A 20530-nucleotide genomic window follows, 5' to 3' on the forward strand; every position below is an offset into this window, starting at 1 on the left:
TCCTGGCTTGGTCATCCTGCTGGAAAGCCCTGAAGCTGATCATGGACTGAGGAGGAGGAGGCCAACCCTCCTCCCATCAGCAGGGCACAGCTGGGGATGGAGAACAGTGATGATGGATCCAGTGATGGGCCTTCACCCACCAGGATGACTTCTGAAAAAAAATGGAATAATTACAAAAGGGAGCTGCTCCTCTAGGGAGAAAATACCCTGGATGTTGTTTTTTGTGGTTTTTTCTTCATTTCTTTGGGGTGAGTGCAGGGTTAATATTTTCTTTTTTTTTTTTTTTTCTTGAAGAGACCTGAGTTCAACACAGAGAGAAACAGAATTCTGCCAAAACCCTTTTGATAATTTAAAAATTCATGTTAGTAAAATATCTGGCAACATTGTCATTCTAAAATGTTTTTATTGAAAAGAAAAATTACTGCCACAAATGCTGGTTATTTAGTTACTGGTGTTCTAATTCTTCCTGAGCACAAGAGAGACAAATGGCAATTGAGAACTAAATGCTAGTATTAAGCCTGGATTGAAAATCTGGAGAAAATGAAGTCTTAGCTTTGCAACTTCCCGTACAGAGGACAAACAATAGACCCTGTGATATTTGAAATTAAAGTTTTGCAGTGGAAGTCAGATTTTGAATTTAATCTAATCAGCTGCAGAGGTGTGAAACAGCAAAACCCATAAAAACAAATAGGCTGTTAAAATAATATGCTTGTTCAAAAGAATACTGCTTGTACTGGGTTTTTTTAAAAGGAACCATCTTTCAAGTCCCTATAAAAGCTAACACTTCCTGTGTTTAATCATAAGATAATTTTCAAGTCCACTTGTGACGGCTTTTCATATTTTAAGCAAGTATGTTGCTTTTAGTTAGATACATATTCAAGCAATTTCAGCATGAAGGGAGGAAGTTGTTTAGCAAACATTCCAGTACACAAATTTCAGTTGAGGCATCAGAAAACGTGTTCTTTCCCTACAGTTTAATGTTGGGGTAATGCAAGAATTCTGTACCATTGAGAAAACACACATTAACCATTCCATCTTCCTGATTCTATCCCTAAAATTGTTATTACTTTTGCTCACAGTGCTGAGAAGTATCCTGCCACTGTTACTTTTTGAGGGGGCTGAGGTGAAGCTTGTAATCCTACTCAGTTGAATAATTTTCTTCTCAGATCTGCACAGTGGATCAAATATTCATCTTTTCCTTCAGGTGTGGGGCCCCCACTGTGCCTGGCTGGTGTTTCAGGCATGTAAGGAGTGAATATTACTGAAATTGAGGTCTGACTTGCAAATGAACACGTGCATGTAATTACCAGACATAAAAGGCAGAAATACAGCATGAATATATCTAAATTGCCAGTGCCATTACACCACCATTTTTTAATCTACCTGGAGAGTAGGAATGTCTTGAGATTGTGGAAAGGAACTATTCCTGCTTACATGGGTATTAGTTCAACTGTTTGACAAAGGTATTTTCACAGATGCAGGAGTGGTAGAGATGTCCAATCCTAACCTTTTAATTTTGATGAACCACCCAATAGTTAGATCTACAAAATGAGGATGTTTCTGCTTTCACAATTTCACTAAGTGAAAGTCAGAACTGAAAAGAAAATTGTAGTTCTGGTGATTTACTAGTTGACTTTATCCTGAACTGAATTGAAATGTTAAATCATCAGGCTTTTCACAAAACAAGAAGGTCAGACTAATTTTGCCTGGGAAGTGTTGAAACATGTTCTTCTGACACTCTTTGAATGAAACAATGTTTTTGACCTTCTACTGCTTAAACACTGTGGTTTAGCTGGGCCTAAGTCTAAACATTTTATTTGAGGTGTGATAATTGCATCTTCCTGTGGTCTTTGTACACTTCCTCAGACTTGGATTGTGGGCTTTGCTTGCTTGGATTTCCCAAGAGCTTGAGTTGCATTGTCAGATTGCCTCTGCTGTGGAACTGAACCTCATAAAATCCAACAAGATCATTCAGCACAGCAGAAAGAGGACGACCCCAAAGCCCCACAAATGTGACCAAAAACAAGGAGTTCAGTTCAGTTTGGGCTTGGAACAACAAAGTGTAATTTCAGTTTTCATCAAAAACATGCGATAAAAACTTCAGCAAAACCTTTCTGCAAGGAAACATGTTCCAGTGAGAAATCGCTGACAGAGAATTTAGAATCTGCTCTAATACTTGTCCTATCACTGCATCAGCATGTCCTGAAGATTTTTTTTTGGTATGAAGTTTTGTTTTGTGCATATATAGTTTAGAAGGGTTGTGAGTAATATTTTAGATCAGATTTCATGCTGCAAAATGAGTTCACCAGTGTCAGTGGGAGATGTCTGTTCACTCCCCATTGAGGAAAAGTAGATGTCTTCACAATCCATGCACACTGTGTTATTTTTAAAACTTGGAAAGAGAAATTTCTGGGATTGGAAATTTTTGGTCTGGTTGGGGTTGTTTTTTTTTTTTGGTTTTTTTTTTTGTTTGTTTGGTTTTTTTTGGTTTCGTGGGGTTTTCTTTTTTTTGTTATTGTTGTTGTTTTTAATGGGAGGGGACTTTCAATATGCTTCTGATGTCTTGTTTAGTGTTGTACAGTTCATACTTGTTTCACTTCATACACCTTGCTCATATCCAATAAAAGCAGTGGATCGTGTCCAGATTGTAAAAAATAATACAAAATTACTTCACTAAAGAATTGAGCAACAATCCAGCTTGTAATGTGAAATTGAACTGATTGAATTGACTGAATATTGGTCATGTGCTGTGTAAGATCAGTAGTCATTTAGCCTTGACTTCAGGCATCTTTGAATTGCTTGAGTTTATATACTCAGGCATATCTCAAGCAAACCTTTAGTTAAAGTTCTTTACATAACTATGCATTCAAATAAGATACATTTCTAAAAGACTTTTATTAGGTTTATTCTGTCAATGCTAATTTTATTTATTTTCTTATCATGATCATTATAGTAGAAAATCTAACCCATTTATTTTTTCCTTAGAAAATTGCCTTCATGGTAGCACTAGGACTGGTTACAACAGAACATTTGGAAGGTAAGGTGGCATATGTTGATTTACAGTTCGGTTTTTGAGTGAAATCTTTGCTGTTGGCTTCTCTGTCAGAGCACATTGCTGAGCATTGTGTTCAGATGGCTTTTGAATCCCTCCAGAGAAGGAGATTGCACAGCCTCTCTGGGCAATCTGTTCAGTGTTCTGTTACCCTTCTGGAAAAGAAGTTCTTCCTCATGTTCAGGATGAACTTCCTGGGCATCAGTTTCTGCACATTGCCTTTGTCCTGTTGCTGGGCACCATGGAGCACAGCCCAGTCCATGCTCTGATCCCTGCCTGCAGATATTTATATACATCAACAAGATTCCTTCTCAGTTTTTCCTTCTCTCCTTCTCTGAAGGGCATGAAAACTGAAAAAATGAAAATTTAAAAATCAGATTTGCACAGTTGTGCCTTTCAGTCTCACAAGAGGGGGTGACCTTACTTAGCTCTGCCTCCCACCCCATGGCAGCACTCAAAGGGCATGAGGACTGGCCCTGCTTGGCACAGGCAGGTATTTGGGCTCACTCAGTCATCATGGTCCTCTAAAAGGTGTTAAGACCTGGAAGAAACAGTGAAACAAAAATCCTGCAAAGACTCTGACTGCCACTGATCTGTTGATGGATCTGTGAGGTTCAAAGATGTTTGCCCAGCTATGCAGCAAGTGCCCTCTGCTCTCTCCCATGTGACTTTCACTTTTTGACTTGATTGTCTGTCACCTCTAGAGTTCCACAGAATAATATGTAAAATAGTGATGAAAATCTAGCATTTGTTTCTTAAGATTTTACTTACTTAAGATTACTTCTCACAAAGAATTCCTTCCCTCCCTTTTCCCCACTTAGGCAAAAACTTAACTAACTTCCCATCAAATCCTGTGTTTGCCTGAGAGCATCTAGCATGTCTCCTCAGGCTCCTGAATGTGACTTCAAACAAATATTGCACATAAGCTAAAATAAGCATCACATTATTTTCAGTTTCCTTCTCCAACCTTCCAAAAATAACTTGCAAAAGTTAGCAGATTTGTATCTTTCTTTGCCTCAGCTTTGTTGTTCTGAAATTAGAGATGAGAGGGGGAAAAAAGAGTTTGTTTAGCAAATTTACCAGTGGCGTGAGACAAGTTGGGGTGCCAGAATAGTTCTCATGGACAGAGATGATGCAGGTGTTTTGAAGTAAAGATCTGCACCCTGATGGTTTTAGTTAGAAGCTCAGCTACTGGGATTCCACCAGTAAAAGGAGAGAAAACTGGTATCTGTGTCAGCTGACAGTGATTCTTGATCACAAAAAGTGTTAATGGCAATTGATATTTACCACCCATCCCATGGACCATAGTAAACAAAATACTTAGGAATTTCCAGTGCACTGAGTTTAAGTTTTATGTGCTTTAGATTTAGGAGCATGCTTAGCTACCTTGCTGTCTTAAGGCATCTACCATTTTTAGCTTGATTTCTTTTTTCTAAGATTTCCAGTTCTTTGTCTTTTTTCTAAGATTTCCAGTTCTTTGGTTTTAAGACAAGTTGTGAATCAGTAAGATGTTGTAATGTCTCCTCAGTATATGCAGCAGGTTTCCTGTGGGTCTTGTTTCATTTTTCAGTGTTTTTCCTCTTTAAATCTGCATTTTAAAAAATAGTTTAATGTCCCAGTGACTGAGAATTTGAAAGCGGTTTAAAGAAATTTTAAGCCTTCATAATTTTTAATCCCTTAATGGTCATGGATTGAAATGGAAATCAAAAAGCTACAACAATTTGGGGAGAAGATTTATAATCCAAAAAGTGCAAATGATGATTGGTTGTTGTTTTCTTTGTCTAAGGAAAACAGGACAACATCTGAAATTAGTCAGAAGTACAAATTATGCTTACAACAGAGAGGACTTAATTTTGAATAATTCTATAGCCTTTGATTTTATTGGAACTAATACATTGTTTATGTGGATTTATTACTTATGTTCAAAATGCCAAGCAGTGCTCTTCTCTGTTCTACACCAAGTGTGGAGATGCTCATTTTGAACCAAATTGCTACAACACTCGCCGTGCAGAATCAATTCCTGAAGACAAATTCACTTCTTATATTTCTACTAGCATTAAATAAATGGTTCCAACCAAGAGCTATTTACTATGGAAAGGGTATTTCTTCACCAGAATTGGTGATTACAACTGTCAGAGATTTCCTTATAGCTTTCACATGCTAAAGGTTATTATTTTACTGTATCATTTTTACAGATATCAGTCATTGCTATTTATCAGGACATACTGTCATTACACAGTTCAGTTTATTTTAAAACTTCTAAATATTTCTCCATTTCACATTTTTGGAATTTAACTCTATCAAGATTGGATCATTAAAAGCTTATTCATTTAGTATCTCTAATTCACAGTATTACAGTTTTCCTTAATTTTATTCATTAATTTTCTGGTGAAGGGCTGTGATCCACTTCTATGTGTGTTTCTCTATCCACCTAGAAGCCTTTTCACCTGACCTCCACACAAGCCTTCCCTGCCTGGGGAAAGAGCTCTGTTCTGCAGAGCCTGAGTGAGGCATCTTTAGCAGTAAATGAACACAGCTGCTTCCACTAACTGACAGTCTGCAAGGTACAGCTTTCCATGTAAATTATAAATATAGAAAAAATTTTCTAAATAAATAAAATACTTTTAAATAAAGAAAAAATGCCATCACAGGCTGCATAGAATGACCATGCAGAGTGTTTATTGATGAAGGCAGCAGCTCACTGGAGTTTGGCCTCCAACATAAAGCTATCTTTAAATTCATTCATCTTTGTCAAATGTATTACAGTTTAATTTTTCCTATTATGTTTCTATTTTTTTAGATAAGCTAAGGAATAAGATAGCTCAATTCCACGATGCAGTGCATGGTTGTAACATATTCACTCTCTCTCTCTAGGCTATTAGAAACACCTTTTAGCATTACAATTTTGTAAAAAAAAATAAATGGTAGAAAGAAAAACTTTAAAGGAAGGACCTTTAGTTCAGGTCATTCTAAGAATGCATATCTTGGTGCATCTAGATTACTGAAATATTCATGATTTCATCAATTGAAACAAATTTAATTTAACTTTATTGCATCCTGTTCTGAAAAGTACACTATACTTTTTTAGCAGAAATAACAAGTAACAAAAGATAGCACACCAGTGTATGCTTTGCTCTGTCTAGGTGTAATTATTGACAGAACCATTCCACATGCACATAGATGCATGATATTTTTGTTTCCACGAAAGTGAAAACTGGTATTTTGTTTCCAAGAAAGTGCTCTCCCTCCCTGATGGCTGCGTAGGGTATTGTACATCTCGAGATGTTTCCATTCATTACTCTCTCTCTCTCTGCTTTTCCATCTATTCCCACTGCTACTACTTTTCATCCCAGCCAGCTCTTATCTCTGTACCATAGCAATGCCTGTTCCAAAGCTGCATTCCAAGTATCTGCCATATGTGTGATTCAGACCCCACCAGATATTTTCTGTTGCCTTGGTGAGAGCATGTACCAAAGAAATTTTCTCTTTAACTTGGGACCAAGAAGGACAGAGAGCAACAGATCCATCACTGTCCTTTTATGAGATGCTTGGCCCAGTTACATACAAAGAAAACTCTGCTGCATTGAATTGTTTCTTTTTCTGGGCCATTGAAAGTGCCAGTCCTGTGACCACTTCTGGAAGACCAAGCCTGTCCTAACTCCACTTTTTTCTCTGCATTGCCATGGCAGTGCTGAGATGCTGCAAGCCCTGAATTCACTGGTAAGGGTCCTGAGCCTGGCTGCAAGAGCCACAGCTCCAGCTCACACTGCTGAGACCAAAGAAAAGAGTCAGCTGAGGGCCACTTTTATTGCTGCACCAAGGTTCCTCAGTTGTGACATCTCTGTTACCTTTGGACCTTGAGAGCATTTCCCTTAGAAGAGCTGATGCTGACATCAAGAACAACATTGCTCTTTTGTGGCTTTGAGAGGCCACTGGATCTGCATGGAGCACTCACCCTGCTGCTGAGGCACAATTTCCTTTAGATGCTTTCAAAGAGCCTGGGAGGTTCAGGATGGATATTTCAGCACAGACACATGAGCATTTCATAGGAAATATTTTCACAGTAGGACAAAACCGTTTCCCAAACAAGATCCTGTGTTTTGGAGTCTGCATAGTGTGAATGATGTTAATGTGATGTTACAGTGGTTACAGCCAAAGCACTTATCTCACGTCCTAGTGCAGCTTCAGATCACACATTTCTTGGTGGTGAGATTCTGTGCAGCCCCTTGAGTCACGTGGCAGCATGTGACTGTGCTATTTGAAGTGCCCTAGGGGAAGAGACACCTTCTGAACATGAGAGGTGACATGTTCCTGTGCCATAGAAAAACCAGCTAGTAGTTGCTCCCCTGTTTTTCTTGTCCATCTAGTTTCCTTCTGATGCATCCATCACTCCAAGCACAGCAGCTTACCTGATACTCTTTCATGAAGGGAAAGTTTTAAATCCATATCTTAGAAGTTAAGCCAGTACAAAACCCATATAAAGTGTTGGCCTCGTCTCCAGGGACACCGTGTCCAAGACATGACCAAAAATACTGATACCCTGTACTGTAGCAATGCTTCAAGTGGTATATGGGAATGATCAGCTTTTGAAAAGGGTGCTGGAAAACAGAACTGAGTGCTGGGCATCCAGTGTATAAACACCCTGAAAGCTTAGCTGTATCTTACTGTTGGATTACAGGTGGGAGATCTTGCTCAATACCCCGAAGGCCATTTTCTCGTGCTGAGTGTGTTCTGAGATAGACCTCTTCAGCTCAGATGTTGAGGAAAGGCACCAGACCTCCTGCATTATCAGATGGTGTCCTGAGCTTCTCTTGGGTGGGCTCTGGGGCCTCTGGGCTGAAGAACATGCTCCTGCCAGTTCCTCTCCTTCTGAGATAGAGCAAGACAGAACAGAGGTATCACCACCATGGGGGCATTTAGACTACCCTCTGGTACCTCAGCACAAAGTCTAAACTTCACCTTACAATATTCACACAGGAAATATTTTGGAATAGAGCACGCACTTCATGTCATGGAATGGATGCTGTGGCTCTCCTTGCTAAAGTGTGTCTGGGGTTTATAAGCAAAATAACAGGCTCTAAAAGACATGCTTGTAATAATCTCAGCATTCTGAACTGACGTCAAGAGCTGGAGAAAGAAATTCTGTGTGATATAAATGGAACCCTGGCTCAGATCAAAGTAGCATTAAACCTACAGATTTCTGTGGCCAAGTCATCTGCTCCATCTCTCTGTGTTTACAGAGTTGTGCACATGGCTGGTGGTTGCTAAACTCAGTCCTCAGCATGTGTCATCTTCAATAGGTGCCACCATTTAGTGGAAGGGAGTTGTGGAAGTTTAGTGGAAGGGAGAAATGGGCTGCAGTCCAAAGAGCCCATCTGTGTGCCAGTGTTTGCAGTGACACATACATCCACACATGACTCATAATGATATTTTGCAAGCTCAGGATTGTGAAGTTGTATTCTGGGTGGATAACTCATCACACCCTGGTTAGAAGTGAATCCAGCTGTGCCATTTCAATGATGCTTTTTCTAGCCTCCATGGAGGAGAGTACTTTGAAGGCTCTCTGATGATGCTTGCTGAATGTGTCTGAGGAGATCATAATAAAATTCTTGTAGGGCAGCAGAAGTCTACCTTGAAGGAAGAAAAAAAAATGCCTGTGAATCTCACAAGGAAAAGCTTATTAATGTCAAACCTTGAACTGTAGCAAAAATCAATGCTGATGCAACCCAATTATACTTTAGAAACTGAAACAGAACACAAAGCTCAAGGGGCTGAGGTTAAGATCATCTTACATAACAAGTTATATCTACATTTTTCCCTGATGAATGACAAATACACAGTTCATGTTCCTTTCCATGGTTACAGAAATCCAGAGCAAGCGTCAGGAAAGAAAGAGAAGAAGCACAGCAAATCCAGCCTACAGTGGACTCTTGGAAACAGAGGTACTTTATCATTCACTTTTTTACCACAGTTCTATTTCATATCAATAAAAGGTCTAAGTGTTTCCTACTGCAAAAATATATATGAATGCAGAACCACAGCTACTTGTAAAGAGATCCTAATGTAGAAAAGAAAGAAAATATCTCAGTGCCTAAGCAACAGGTTATCACCACACAACATCACTTGCTCCAAACTAGAATTCATCTTAGTTTTAATTAATTCCAGAGAACTAAATAATGGGGCACCTAATTACTCTTTTATCTACAAAGGCAGTCCCTTTAGATCATAACTGGAGAACAGAAGTCCTGCATTATGTTCAAATGTGCATTGCTAGTTCTCTTTCTTATGTGCCAAATTATAAATAATAATAATAATAATAATAATCTTTGCTTTTCTAAATTTGTGACATTCATAAAAGGGGTGTGTTTAAGAATCGTGTGGTCTGCAGAGGGTATAGAAATCTGCATAATAAATATAATTATGCATTATTTAAAATAAAATGCTCTGGATAATCTCTGTTTTCTGTTACACTTACACTGTTGCATTTATAGTAGTATCACAATCTGGTCCTGCATATTATTGGATTGCAAACTTGGTGTAAAAGCAGCATATAAAAAAGGCTTAACTTTTACTGGATTTTTTTTCTTTGTTTCTAAACTAACAAATATGCATTTATTCAGCTAATTAAAATTTCAGCATAGTTTGGGTTTGCTGTCTGAATTTTTTATTGGGATGGAACTCAATTGCAGCTAGCTCTCCATTTAAGCAAGGCTTCTCTGAGTGTGTTCTGAGTTCTCTAAGACTAAAGAAAGTCACTTATTTAGGCATAAGTGATGCAGAATTTCTGGTATGCCAGTATTTCAGATTTCTGTCTTTGTTGGCAGATAGCAAACAGATCAGGCTAAGAAGAAACTGCTGCAGTCAAACTGCTGAGTCGCTTGAATGTTCTTTTTTTGAAAGCACTGGAGATTTTTATTCTCCAGAGCAGCTCTGGGCACTTGAGTTCTTCAGAATTCCTCAACTATTTTTTTTTTCAGTGCAAATACTGATGTCCATATGTGCAGTATTTAACACAGTAGGAACTTTAGCCTTGCTAGCATTAAATCTGTAGCTCTTTGGACATTTTTGTCCTGATTATTAAAATACTTGCAGCAGAGTTTTGTGGCTGTAGCCAGATTGGTGTTTGTGACAAACTCTATTACCTTGGAGAGGTGGAAGAGAAGATGGCCTAGGTCTACTGCACCCCTAGCTCATATTTCTCATCATATCTTTTCTCAAAAACTTATGCTTGAATGAAGGATGGCAAGGAGAAAGAAATGTCTGTGGAAGACTCCTGTGGCTGATCAGCTGTGTCCTCATTAGGAGCTGTCATTAAGTACTGACCATGGGGAATGTCATCCACGTTAAATGGAGGCAGATGTTTTTCCTCTAATCAATTACCTGCTCAGACTGGTTTGCTAATCAGGGAGTTGAGGCACTGGTGGCATTTCAGGCATTTTGGTGCAGTTTAATTTAGTCTACTGAATGATCTTTAATTCATGATTGTTTAAATTGAAATTGCATATAAATTAGACCTTTTATTTGCCAACACCACTCGAAATGGCAGGAGTTCAACATTTGCAGTGCTGATACTAACTTTGACTGCAAAAATATGATCATGGTCTTATGTCTTCACTTGAATGGCATGCTTTTTCTTCTTAAAGCTTTGCTCTTTAAAAAAATGAGATACCATTTTGTTTTCATGCCCTCAGTAGCCTTTTTTTCATAGGAAAGTGTTACATTTTGGGCTGGTTATTTTTTGAAGAATGAAACATCTATTCAAAGTTCATTAACAGACTGGCAGGTACCTGTCTATAAAATAGTTTGCTCACCACAGAATAAAAAATTTAGTAGCAAAACCCCTCTAATCTTCTTCCAAGCTGAATCTAACAACATCTAATGGAGGAAAATGGTGCTGTTTCCAGTCCTGCTGCACAAGTATTGGATGGCTCAGAGGAACAGTTTGGGGTTGTTCAGACTATTAATGAAGCCTGACACAGCTTTTGCCATCAGACGAAGCTGGGCATGGGCTGTGTTAGATGAGTTTAACATCTCAGACAGGTTTGCAGTGCTCTCTGTAAGTTTGGTGATCACAGCAGATTGAAATCCCTGCCAGCTCCTCAAGGTCCTGCACAGTCACTTCTGAAAGGGAAATACTTGGCTAAGGCCCTCAGTTGTTTCTTGCAAATGCAAATGTTCCTCTGAGCTGTAGGCGGGTGTCACAAGGGTAGTAGTGTTCTTCGTGCAGGTGAGAAATCCAGCACCATTTCTATGTATGCAAATAAAAATGTAATTTCACAGCAACAATTTTCCCTTATGGACATTTTTGGGCTTGGAATTAGTTTTGCTGTAGTCTTGCTCTTACCAGCCCATGCAATGTATCCTGGAACCCTATCAATAACGTTCACAATTTGTATTTCTTTCTTCTTAATAAAATCTAATACACAATAAACTGCTGTATGAAAAACTTGTTAGAAAGGTAAATCATACAACTGTTTGTCTCACTGTGTCAGTGGTCTCTAAGTAGCTTTTGGAGAGCTGGTTAGGTATGAGGTAAGCCCATGGAGATTGATAATCTGAAATGTAAAGGACAACCAGAGCACTGCAATGACATGGGGTTGGTTTCTTTTCCCTTGTAGCGGAAACGCCTTGCATCGAATTATTTGAATAACCCCTTGTTCCTTTCAACAAGAGGTAAGTGTATTTTTAAATTAATATACTACTCTTCTAATGACGTGTTAAAGATTTATTAGTAGGTTTTCATGTGAGTTACTGTTAGGATACCACAGGTCATTACTTTGTGTAATGTCCCTGTATTTTTTAATATGGAGTGAAAATAGATTGTTTTCCTGCAAAAACAATGGAAGGATAAGGCTAAAGGTCACAATTTTGTAGAGATGGATCCAAACCTCTGCAATCAGTGGAAAATCAAATCTCTGGCACTGCTTTGGTTTGAAAAGACAGATGACTGCTAAGGAAGGCAGGAGCCTCCCTTGAAATTGAAAATGTAAACCCCCTCTCTGAATTATTGTAATATTGAAATTAAGGGAGCTCTCAGGCAAAGATATGGCAATAGGAATAACAGTTCTTTATTAGGGGAAAAAAATAGAAATGCAGTAATACAAAACAATACTGACAGAGTCAGAATAGGCCCTGACCCCCTGTGGGTCAGAGTGTTGGCAGCAGTCCCATTCAATGGTGGCTGCAGCCCTCCTGCATTGCCAGCTGTGGTTCTGTTGGAGCAGGGATCCTGTAGAAGGGTGGAGTTTTCCTCTGAAGGTCCTGTGGTGATGTAGATGGGCCTGGTCTTTTGGGAATCTAGTGGAAAAGAAAGCTGTTCCTCTGGGAATCCAGTGGAAAAGGCTGATTGCGGTGTTCTAAATCTCAGATTATATCCAGGTAGGAATGCTTGGCTCCTCCCCCTGGGCAAAGCATCTCCCAATGGGCTGATGTAATTTTTATTAGTTATGCAGTGAAACTCAGTGGCCCATTAATAGATGATATTTCTTGGAGGGAAGATTGGTTTGTAGAAGAGATAAAGAAAACTGCCCCACCTGCTTTTAGTTGTCGCCTCAATTGACAGAATATAATTGTCCCACCTCTAACAGATGGCAATAGAATACACACTCCCAGCCACATCTTGCAACCTAAGACAGGCACTTTAAGCAGTGAGAGAACTGATTGAAGAAAGTAGTGTTGCCAACCCCAAGTACTTAAAAATATATATTAAAAAATAATTACTATTTTAGGCTTTTCATGTGCATCTTTCCACCAGCTTTAAGAAACTGCTCTCCATCCTCAAGCACCAGAAATTTCCCACAACTTCTGCTTCAATAACAAGGGTTGAAAGCCAGTTTTTCTGATTCCAAGAGGCAGAGTCATAAATCTGGACCTGATTCCACTCTTGTGCTCATAAGAACTTCTTATCTGGAACTTAATAGTAAATGCCTTGAGAATTAACAACTCGGAGGAGCCATTTGGGGATGCTGATTATTAGCTCATGGGAAGAAGCACATTTAAGGAAAAAATGTGCAACACAGAAAAGACAAACAGTTGGGACTTGTGAGGTGAAACACAGAGAATGTTGAGTATGGTTTAATTATTCAGTCAAGACCCATGTACTATTTTAAGGCAGAAAGTGAGAAATTTGTGTTTCAGAAGAGGAGACAAAGCCAGTAAAGAAATTTGATTCTGTCCTTGCCCTTGTTTTGCCTTTATAACTTTTTCTCTACTGAGATGATTAGAGGTAAAGGGAAGAGAGACCTTTTTCTAAGTTAAATATTATTTTGGTATTAGAAGCATTTGCAGGGGTAATTATAATTGAGACATGAGATTTTGACAGTTTTTCAGTGTTTGCTTGATCTCACTGTCAAGTGTCATGTTCAGTGCTTGACATTCACCTTTCTGCCTCTGCCTTGACTTCCTGCACCACAGGAGCACCAACTGAAAGGCAAAATTTCACAGGCCAGATACAGACACTTGGCTTGCTTACCATATGCATTACTTTACTTACCTCTAATGCACTGGGTCTCAGAGGACAGGAGAGGTTATTACAGTAAGCAGCTATGATGACATGCCTCTTAGCAGGAAGCCAGGCTCATGTGAGCCCCACTGGAAAGAATATTATTCCTGGCTTAGTTTTATATTCAAAATTAAAATTGTAATAGATTGTTTGTCTTATGATAGCACTTGTTTTCCCCATGTAAACACATGTGAGAAATCAGGACAGAACATGGCATTGTTAGCAAGTTGTGCCTCCAGCCCCTTGGTGGGTTTAAGTTAGGTTGTGATATCTCTGACCTTCCTTTCATTACATGTTTCTCATTTTATTTGCAAGCAAGTAGGCAAGTGACAGACATCTGCTGTTGCAGCTGTCTTGGAGCTTCCTGGAAATCAGCAACCTCCCTCCCTAATCATTAATTCCTCTTTGAGTTCTGTATCTTTGATTTTTCCAGAATCCAGAATACCTGCTGGAGTTCTGCATATTCTGAGAATGTTGAGATGGACTTCTTTATAGCAGAATTCCCCACCTCTGCAAGGATATTTTTGGCACCAGCACTGTTCTGCTGGGTGCTGTGCAAGCACTGAGCAGAAGGCAGGTGCTGTCCCAGATTTCTTGGCTCTGCAGTGATGCAGTTCTCCAGTTTCACTGCAGAGATGGCTGCCCTTCTCTTATAAAGGGCTCCTTTAAAAGTATTGTCTTCAGATTAATTTTTCAGCAGCTAGAAGAGGGACGTGGATGTGTTTTAAGAAGTTTAAAACTAAGTAGCAAAAGTGAGCTGAAAAGGCAAACAAACAAACCAGAAAAAAATCCCCATAATGCCCAGGAAGCAACTGTCATTTCTGGACATGCAGAAGATGACAATTCTTGTAAATTTTGATCAAAATGTTAATTGATCGGGATTGATTTAAATGAAAATGTCTTTTCTGAAATGAGGTCACATCCCCTGACATGTGTCATTTGTACAAAAGGTTCATCAATTATCAAGCCTCTGTTTATCTGAATAACATTTATATCCCCTGAGTAATCATGGTGTCATACAGTGATGGACCTTTGTGTGTGTATTTTTGGATGTGAAGTAACATCTACACATTTTATAAGTCTGTCATTATTTATAGACCTCATTGCCAAAGTATACCAGAACTCTTGGGAAAAGTAGAGAAATTTATGGAAGACAAAAATCTATCAAAGGCTGTTAAATATAAAAATGAAGATGCAAGCTCAGTGTTAGGGAAGCCCATAAACTGCCAGCAGTTCTTCCCCCAGAGGATGGTCAGGCACTGAACAGGTTCCCCAGGCTCTGGTCACAGCCCCAAGGCTGCCAGAGCTCCAGGAGACTTTGGACAATGGTCCCAGGCAGAGGGTGGGATTGTTGGGGTGTCTGTGCAGGGCCAGAGGTTGGACTCGATGATCCTGATGGTACCTTCCAGCTTAGGATATTCTGTGATTCTATGAAATCAGCAGCAGAAATGGCAGCACACTGTGCAGTTTCCATGAAGCTCTTAACTTTTTCTGGCATTTTATTTTTGGACCAAAGTGTGTTAAAATTCACAATTTTTAATTTTTTTTTTTTTTGGAAGGCTTGGCCTGCTTTCTATTGATTCCTGCTTATATCAGGTTGTGAATACAATCAGTACAGACTCAGTCCACCCAAAGGTGTTCTGGGTGGGAGCAGTCTGATGAGAAGGACTTGGGGATACCCTCAGGCTCATTCCTACAGGAGCTGGCCATTTTGTCCAGGAATCAGCTCAACATTTAAATCTGTTTAACAATTAGTTGGAGGCACCCATTTCATACTCCACATTTAGTGCATTGCTGGTTCAGGGCCAGCCTTTTCAACACCCACCTGTGGTCCTTCAGGAAGACTTTTTGACTACTAGCGTGTGGAGAGGAGCTCTGCATGAAAATTTCTGAAAATTTCAAATGCTATGACCTTTTAGCATCAGACCTTTGGTCATGGGATACCTGCAATGTGCATTTTTAAATCTCAAATGCTAATTCCACTGCTTGCTCTTACATTCTTTACTGCCTGCATTAATTTTGGCCATGTCCTGATCTCCTATGCCACATCTTGATTAAAATTACTCCCACAGCTGAGCACTAGCAACCACTGCAGCAATGTATTTTCCACTGATCTGTTTTCTGCCCTTCTTTTACATGCTAGCAAATGAGGATTCGTTCTGGAAGGTATGTGTGGCAAAGTTGGTGTACTAGCAGGTATCTTTCTCATCACTGTGTATCCAGTGCTTGCTTCTGATTATTGTAGTCTCTCTCGAGGTACCTAATTGCAGTGTTCTCTTCTCCCACTTAACTAAAGCTTTGACTGCCTAAGCTAGAATTTTAAAGAGGTGAACTCTTGGGCTTTCACATGCAAGGCACGAGTTTAGTCCCTTTGTTGACTCCACTGATTGAGAAATTGATAGTCCAGATTTATGAGTTTAATTTTATAAAATTAAATTTTATAAGAAAAATGAGTAACCATTCCTGTTCATAAAGATTAAATCTCCTTACACTGGGGTTAAAATTAAGATTCTTTGAGCAGGTAGTTTATAAAGGGCAATATTTTGGAGAGTGATGTTTTGACAGGACTGCTTTAGAATTCAAGATACAAGCCTGACTAAAACTGCCATGAAACTTTTAAATTACTATTTTAAAAAAATGAAAACATGCTTTTGGAATTAAAACACATAAAATTACTATTCTACTTTCTAGAAAAGCAGTAGGAAATTTTTAAATTTTTGTAATGATTCACAAGGCATGAGAGCCTCAGAATCAGTGTCTCCTTTACTAAAAAGAGTAATTAATGTTGCCACCAGATTAGCATAGCAATGTACTCCATGACATTGTAACTTTGTTGGTGAGTCTGAGTTCATGTTGTGTGTTGCTTTGGACAAAGCACTAATCAGCCTTGTTGGAGAAAGATTGTCAGAGCAAGTCTGAGCAGAGAACAATTAGTGCCAGGGAGAAAGAGGCCAGAGGAGTTCTCAAAAGAAGGTTTATAGCCCAAGGCTGTGCTCCAGCCTCCTCTTTCCCCAGCTGCCCTTTGAGGCAGTGGGAATGAAACATGGAACTGTGCTTCTTCCCCAGAACCCTTTTCTTGTTTTCTTCCTTCTGCTTTGGGCATGACAGACAAGTGATCCCCACATTAACTCTGATCCAGGACAGAGCCATGCATGGGGATACCTGTGCTGTAGTAACACACTGGCAAAGAAAAAAGTGAAATAATTCCTATATCACAACCTGGCTACATTAATCGACTCTCTCCTGTGTTTGATTAGTTGGGTTTTATGTTTCTGTTTCAATTTATGTAACTTGCTTCTGGGTCATTTGTTGTTTGTATTTGTTGCTATCATATATCTATTATTTCTGTCTTCTGTGTCTGTCAGGGTCCTTTTGACAATTAGATTTCGTGTTTGAAGGAGCCTGTCTGCTGCAGTAGAGGCTTTGAATGCTGTGTAGAGAGAAGTTCTCAATGGATTGACTTTACCCAGGGCACCCTTCTCTTGCAGAACGAGATCCATCACGATGAGCACTGCACTGCTTGCAAGCGTGGAGCTAACTTGCAGCCCTGTGGCACATGTCCCAGAGCATATCACCTCAACTGCTTGGACCCACCCCTCAAAACTGCCCCCAAAGGGCTCTGGGTCTGCCCAAAGTGCCAACAGAAGGTAAGCTACATGGAGCATGGTGTACCAAGAAGGGAAAATGGGAGACACCTTGGATTTGTGTACCCCTAAACAAATCTAACCTATGGTCATAGCTCAGTGGACCACATTAGATAAAGAAGTACTGAGAGGCTTTTAGTGCAGTTTGCAGTATTTAGTTTTGCTATTTTTCACCATCCTAGAGTTAGAACATACAGGGAGTGCTGTAGCTTGCCTGTAAGTGCTAAGAATTGTCCTCTTAAGATGTCCCTTCAGCTCCTTTGCTTACAGTAACACCACCAGCATGTAGCCAGACAAAAGAAAGTAAATCTTAGAGATGGGGAGGCAGTGTCAGAAGAAGACACTGTCCACCAGTTCACTGTTCACCAGTGGACCTGAAAAGTGTGAGGAGAAAACTCCTTTCCTTTAAATCACATTTGTTACACACAACTGTTCATCACAGTTATGTGAAATATGCTAAACTGTTGCTGTGAATAATGCTGATTGCACAAGTAAGAAAAAAATATTAAAACACGAAAGTGTAGATTCTGTGCCACAGAGTTCTTGTGCTTAGCCTAGAGATCACTTTTATGTTCTGAAACAAGGACCCAGGGTCTGGTCCTGCCAAACTGTGTGGCTGGAGCAAACATTAATGTGTGTTTTTTTGGAATCCTAACCATTTATTGTTTCCTGGGCTTATAGGTTTTAAAGAAAGATGACAGTGTGCCATGGACTGGAACTCTGGCTATTGTTCACTCCTATGTTACCCATAAAACAGGTAGGGATTACCTCAGCCACTGACAAGGGGTTCCCTGCTCATGACAGCAATGCTCTTTGAGTCCTTAGCTGAAATATCAAAGTAGTGTTATAATGCTGCCAGGTCTGATGGTGTAGGTCAGGGAGCCATAAGTGACTGGGGAGAGCAGGGTTTTTCTGTCCCCTTCCCCTTGGGAAGCTCCTTTGCCATCTTCTCTCTGTAAGGAAGTTGAGAGTGATCTCTCAGGAGCTTCACCCTCCTGGAGGAAGCTGTCATCAAATGGTGCCTTCCCTGGAACAGTGCTGAAAACAGGATTTTGAGGCAGAATCATTGTGAGGCAGAGTCAGGCTAAGCAGAGCCATGTGGTTGGGTGTGTACACAATGCCAGACTGACAAATCCCTGACACACAGCAGCACCAGCTTCTCATTGTTTCACTGTTATGTGGTGTGGCAGCCACTTGAGCCATATGCTGTGTGACAGCTCTGCATTGAGCATTATTCTTTTTTAATTCCCTGTTGCACTCTTACAATAGGCTGTTTGGGGCATCAGATCATATTTGTCAGGACCTTTATGGGGGTCTGGCACACTTATAATTTTGCTTTTCTGCCAGGGTCACTAACTTGCCATTCCAAGGGGCTGGCCTCTTCCTAAATCCTGCTTTCTTGGAGACCTCCAGCATCACATGTAGTCTAAGGATTAGTTTTAATTCACCTTAAAGGTGCACTGTACCTTTTGGGTTGTCCTCCTGTGTGCTAACATGCACAGAATCCCAGAACCATTTGGGCTGGAAAAGACCTCCAAGTTCATTGAGTCCAACCTGTAAGTGATCCCACCTTGTCAACCAGCCCAGAGCCCTGAGTGCCATGTCCAGTTGTTCCATGGACACCTCCAGGGATGAGGACTCCACCACCTCCCTGGGCAGCCCCTTCCAATGCCCAATCACTCTTTTAGTGAAGAAATGCCTGCAAGCAGAGACTCCAGATTTCTTTGGCTGTACCTGCTGACAAAAGGCTAATGAGACCCTAAACTCACCATGCAAAATACCTGCTTCTGCTTTCTGTCCTCAAATGCACAGCACATCCTTTTCTTAACCTCTGCATCCTTAATCTTATTGTTCCACAGTCAAAGAAGAAGAGAAGCGAAAGTTATTAAAGAGGAGCAGTGAGCTGAGGAGTGAGCATAGACAGTTAGAAGAAAAAGATCGACTTCTCAACAGTGCAGTGAAGGTAGGACACCTGATGGGGACACACAGGCTCCTGAAGAGATGTTTATAAAGAATTTAAGCCCCAAAAAATTTGTATTTTGTGGCTAGAAAATGATTCAAACTCCCAAGCAATAGATGTTCAAGTGTGAATGTGTTTCTCTTTGAGAAAGTACACGTGCCTTTTCTTTATGCATGAAAGTAAGCCACTCTGGCAGGCAGAGGAGGAGAAATCACTTGAATTTCTGTGGCAAAACACACACAAACAAAACTCCACAAATAGCCATGGCTGCCTTCTTTGTAGTTGCATCCATAGCTCTGAGGTACCCAATGACTTCAAGGTACTTCCATCCTCTAGGTGAAAAGCTTAGCCACAAGTGTGTCCTCTGGTGGTAGCTGCCTCTCCATTAGCTAAAACCTCTTGATATTAAGTAGAAATAACCATCTTTGCTGAATGTTGTAGCATCTCTCCATGACTGCACATGGACTATTTTGTCTCTCCAAACTCATTTCAAAGCTAAATGTTGTCTGGAGGTGTCTTCCACACATATTGTGCTATGAGGAGCAGTCTCTGGCTGAATGGGCTGAATTCAAAGCCCAATTCCTACCCTTCATGGCTGAAGGAACTACCTGGGGCTACCTCTGTCCTGAGAAGCAGCTGTTAGTTTGCATGGCAGCCTGAATAAATATTTGTCACTTCCTTACCTGGAAAAATCCAAGTGGCAGCTGCAGGAGTGACTGATCACTGCTTGTTTTACCATTGCAGTTATCCAGAGGAGGCATGTTAAAATATTTATCGTGTAAAACAGAGTGGAAGGAAAAGCAATAACTTATTGAAAGACATCACTGTTATATTCCCTGTACATGTGTATAGCACTAATGGAACCACACGTGTGTGTAATAGGTAGGAGAGTGCAGTGGGCTGAGGAATTTGGAAAAAGAAAAGCTGTCAGGTGTGTCATGGCTGTCAAAGTCAGTAGATTTCTACCTAAGCAGAATCAGGTTCTTCCAGTGGGCAACACTGTCTTATTTAAATGGTAATATCAGCCAATGATTGTATTTATTGGAAATGTATCCACTTGAAAAAAGAAAATAAATTAAAGGTGTCCCACACAGAGCAATTTCATTCTGACATTTTAACAGAGATGTATATGAAAAAGAACACTCTCATACACCCCACAGCTGCAAGGTAAAAACAGAACATAATTTATCTTTCATTTGAAATTTCATCTCTCTAAACCAACGTCTGAGCAGCTCCACACAGTTGCTTTCCAAGCAAGCTGATCTTCAAGTGAGCATTTCCCAATTCTCCAGGACTGGAGAATCCCACCCCTGGGCAGTCTGGACCACAGCCAGAGAGAAGCAATCTGCAAAGAAGTAATCAGTCTGGTCAGA

At 40.0% G+C, this 20530-nt stretch overlaps 1 protein-coding gene and 1 long non-coding RNA gene across 12 annotated transcripts in view; one reads left to right on the plus strand and one right to left on the minus strand.

Annotated features, from left to right (window-relative positions):
* The window catches only part of PHF21B (PHD finger protein 21B), a 152531-nt gene that overhangs the window by 128906 nt on the left and 3095 nt on the right, over positions 1 to 20530 (plus strand). For all 11 annotated transcript variants that reach the window (XM_064421175.1, XM_064421179.1, XM_064421184.1 and 8 more), the window contains 7 exons: positions 2986 to 3037; positions 8918 to 8994; positions 11671 to 11725; positions 15697 to 15719; positions 17042 to 17200; positions 17879 to 17954; positions 19057 to 19160. In XM_064421175.1, the coding sequence (XP_064277245.1) occupies positions 2986 to 3037; positions 8918 to 8994; positions 11671 to 11725; positions 15697 to 15719; positions 17042 to 17200; positions 17879 to 17954; positions 19057 to 19160 (546 nt within the window). The remainder of the gene's footprint in view (positions 1 to 2985; positions 3038 to 8917; positions 8995 to 11670; positions 11726 to 15696; positions 15720 to 17041; positions 17201 to 17878; positions 17955 to 19056; positions 19161 to 20530) is intronic.
* On the minus strand, positions 6387 to 8458 carry LOC135301040 (uncharacterized). The gene is made up of 3 exons (XR_010362796.1): positions 8247 to 8458; positions 7718 to 7921; positions 6387 to 7320 (listed from the first exon to the last, which is right to left on the minus strand). It is a non-coding gene; the product is annotated as an uncharacterized LOC135301040 (long non-coding RNA).

This window comes from Passer domesticus, chromosome 5, assembly GCF_036417665.1.
Source record: "Passer domesticus isolate bPasDom1 chromosome 5, bPasDom1.hap1, whole genome shotgun sequence".
In the NCBI taxonomy this organism is placed as follows: domain Eukaryota; kingdom Metazoa; phylum Chordata; class Aves; order Passeriformes; family Passeridae; genus Passer; species Passer domesticus.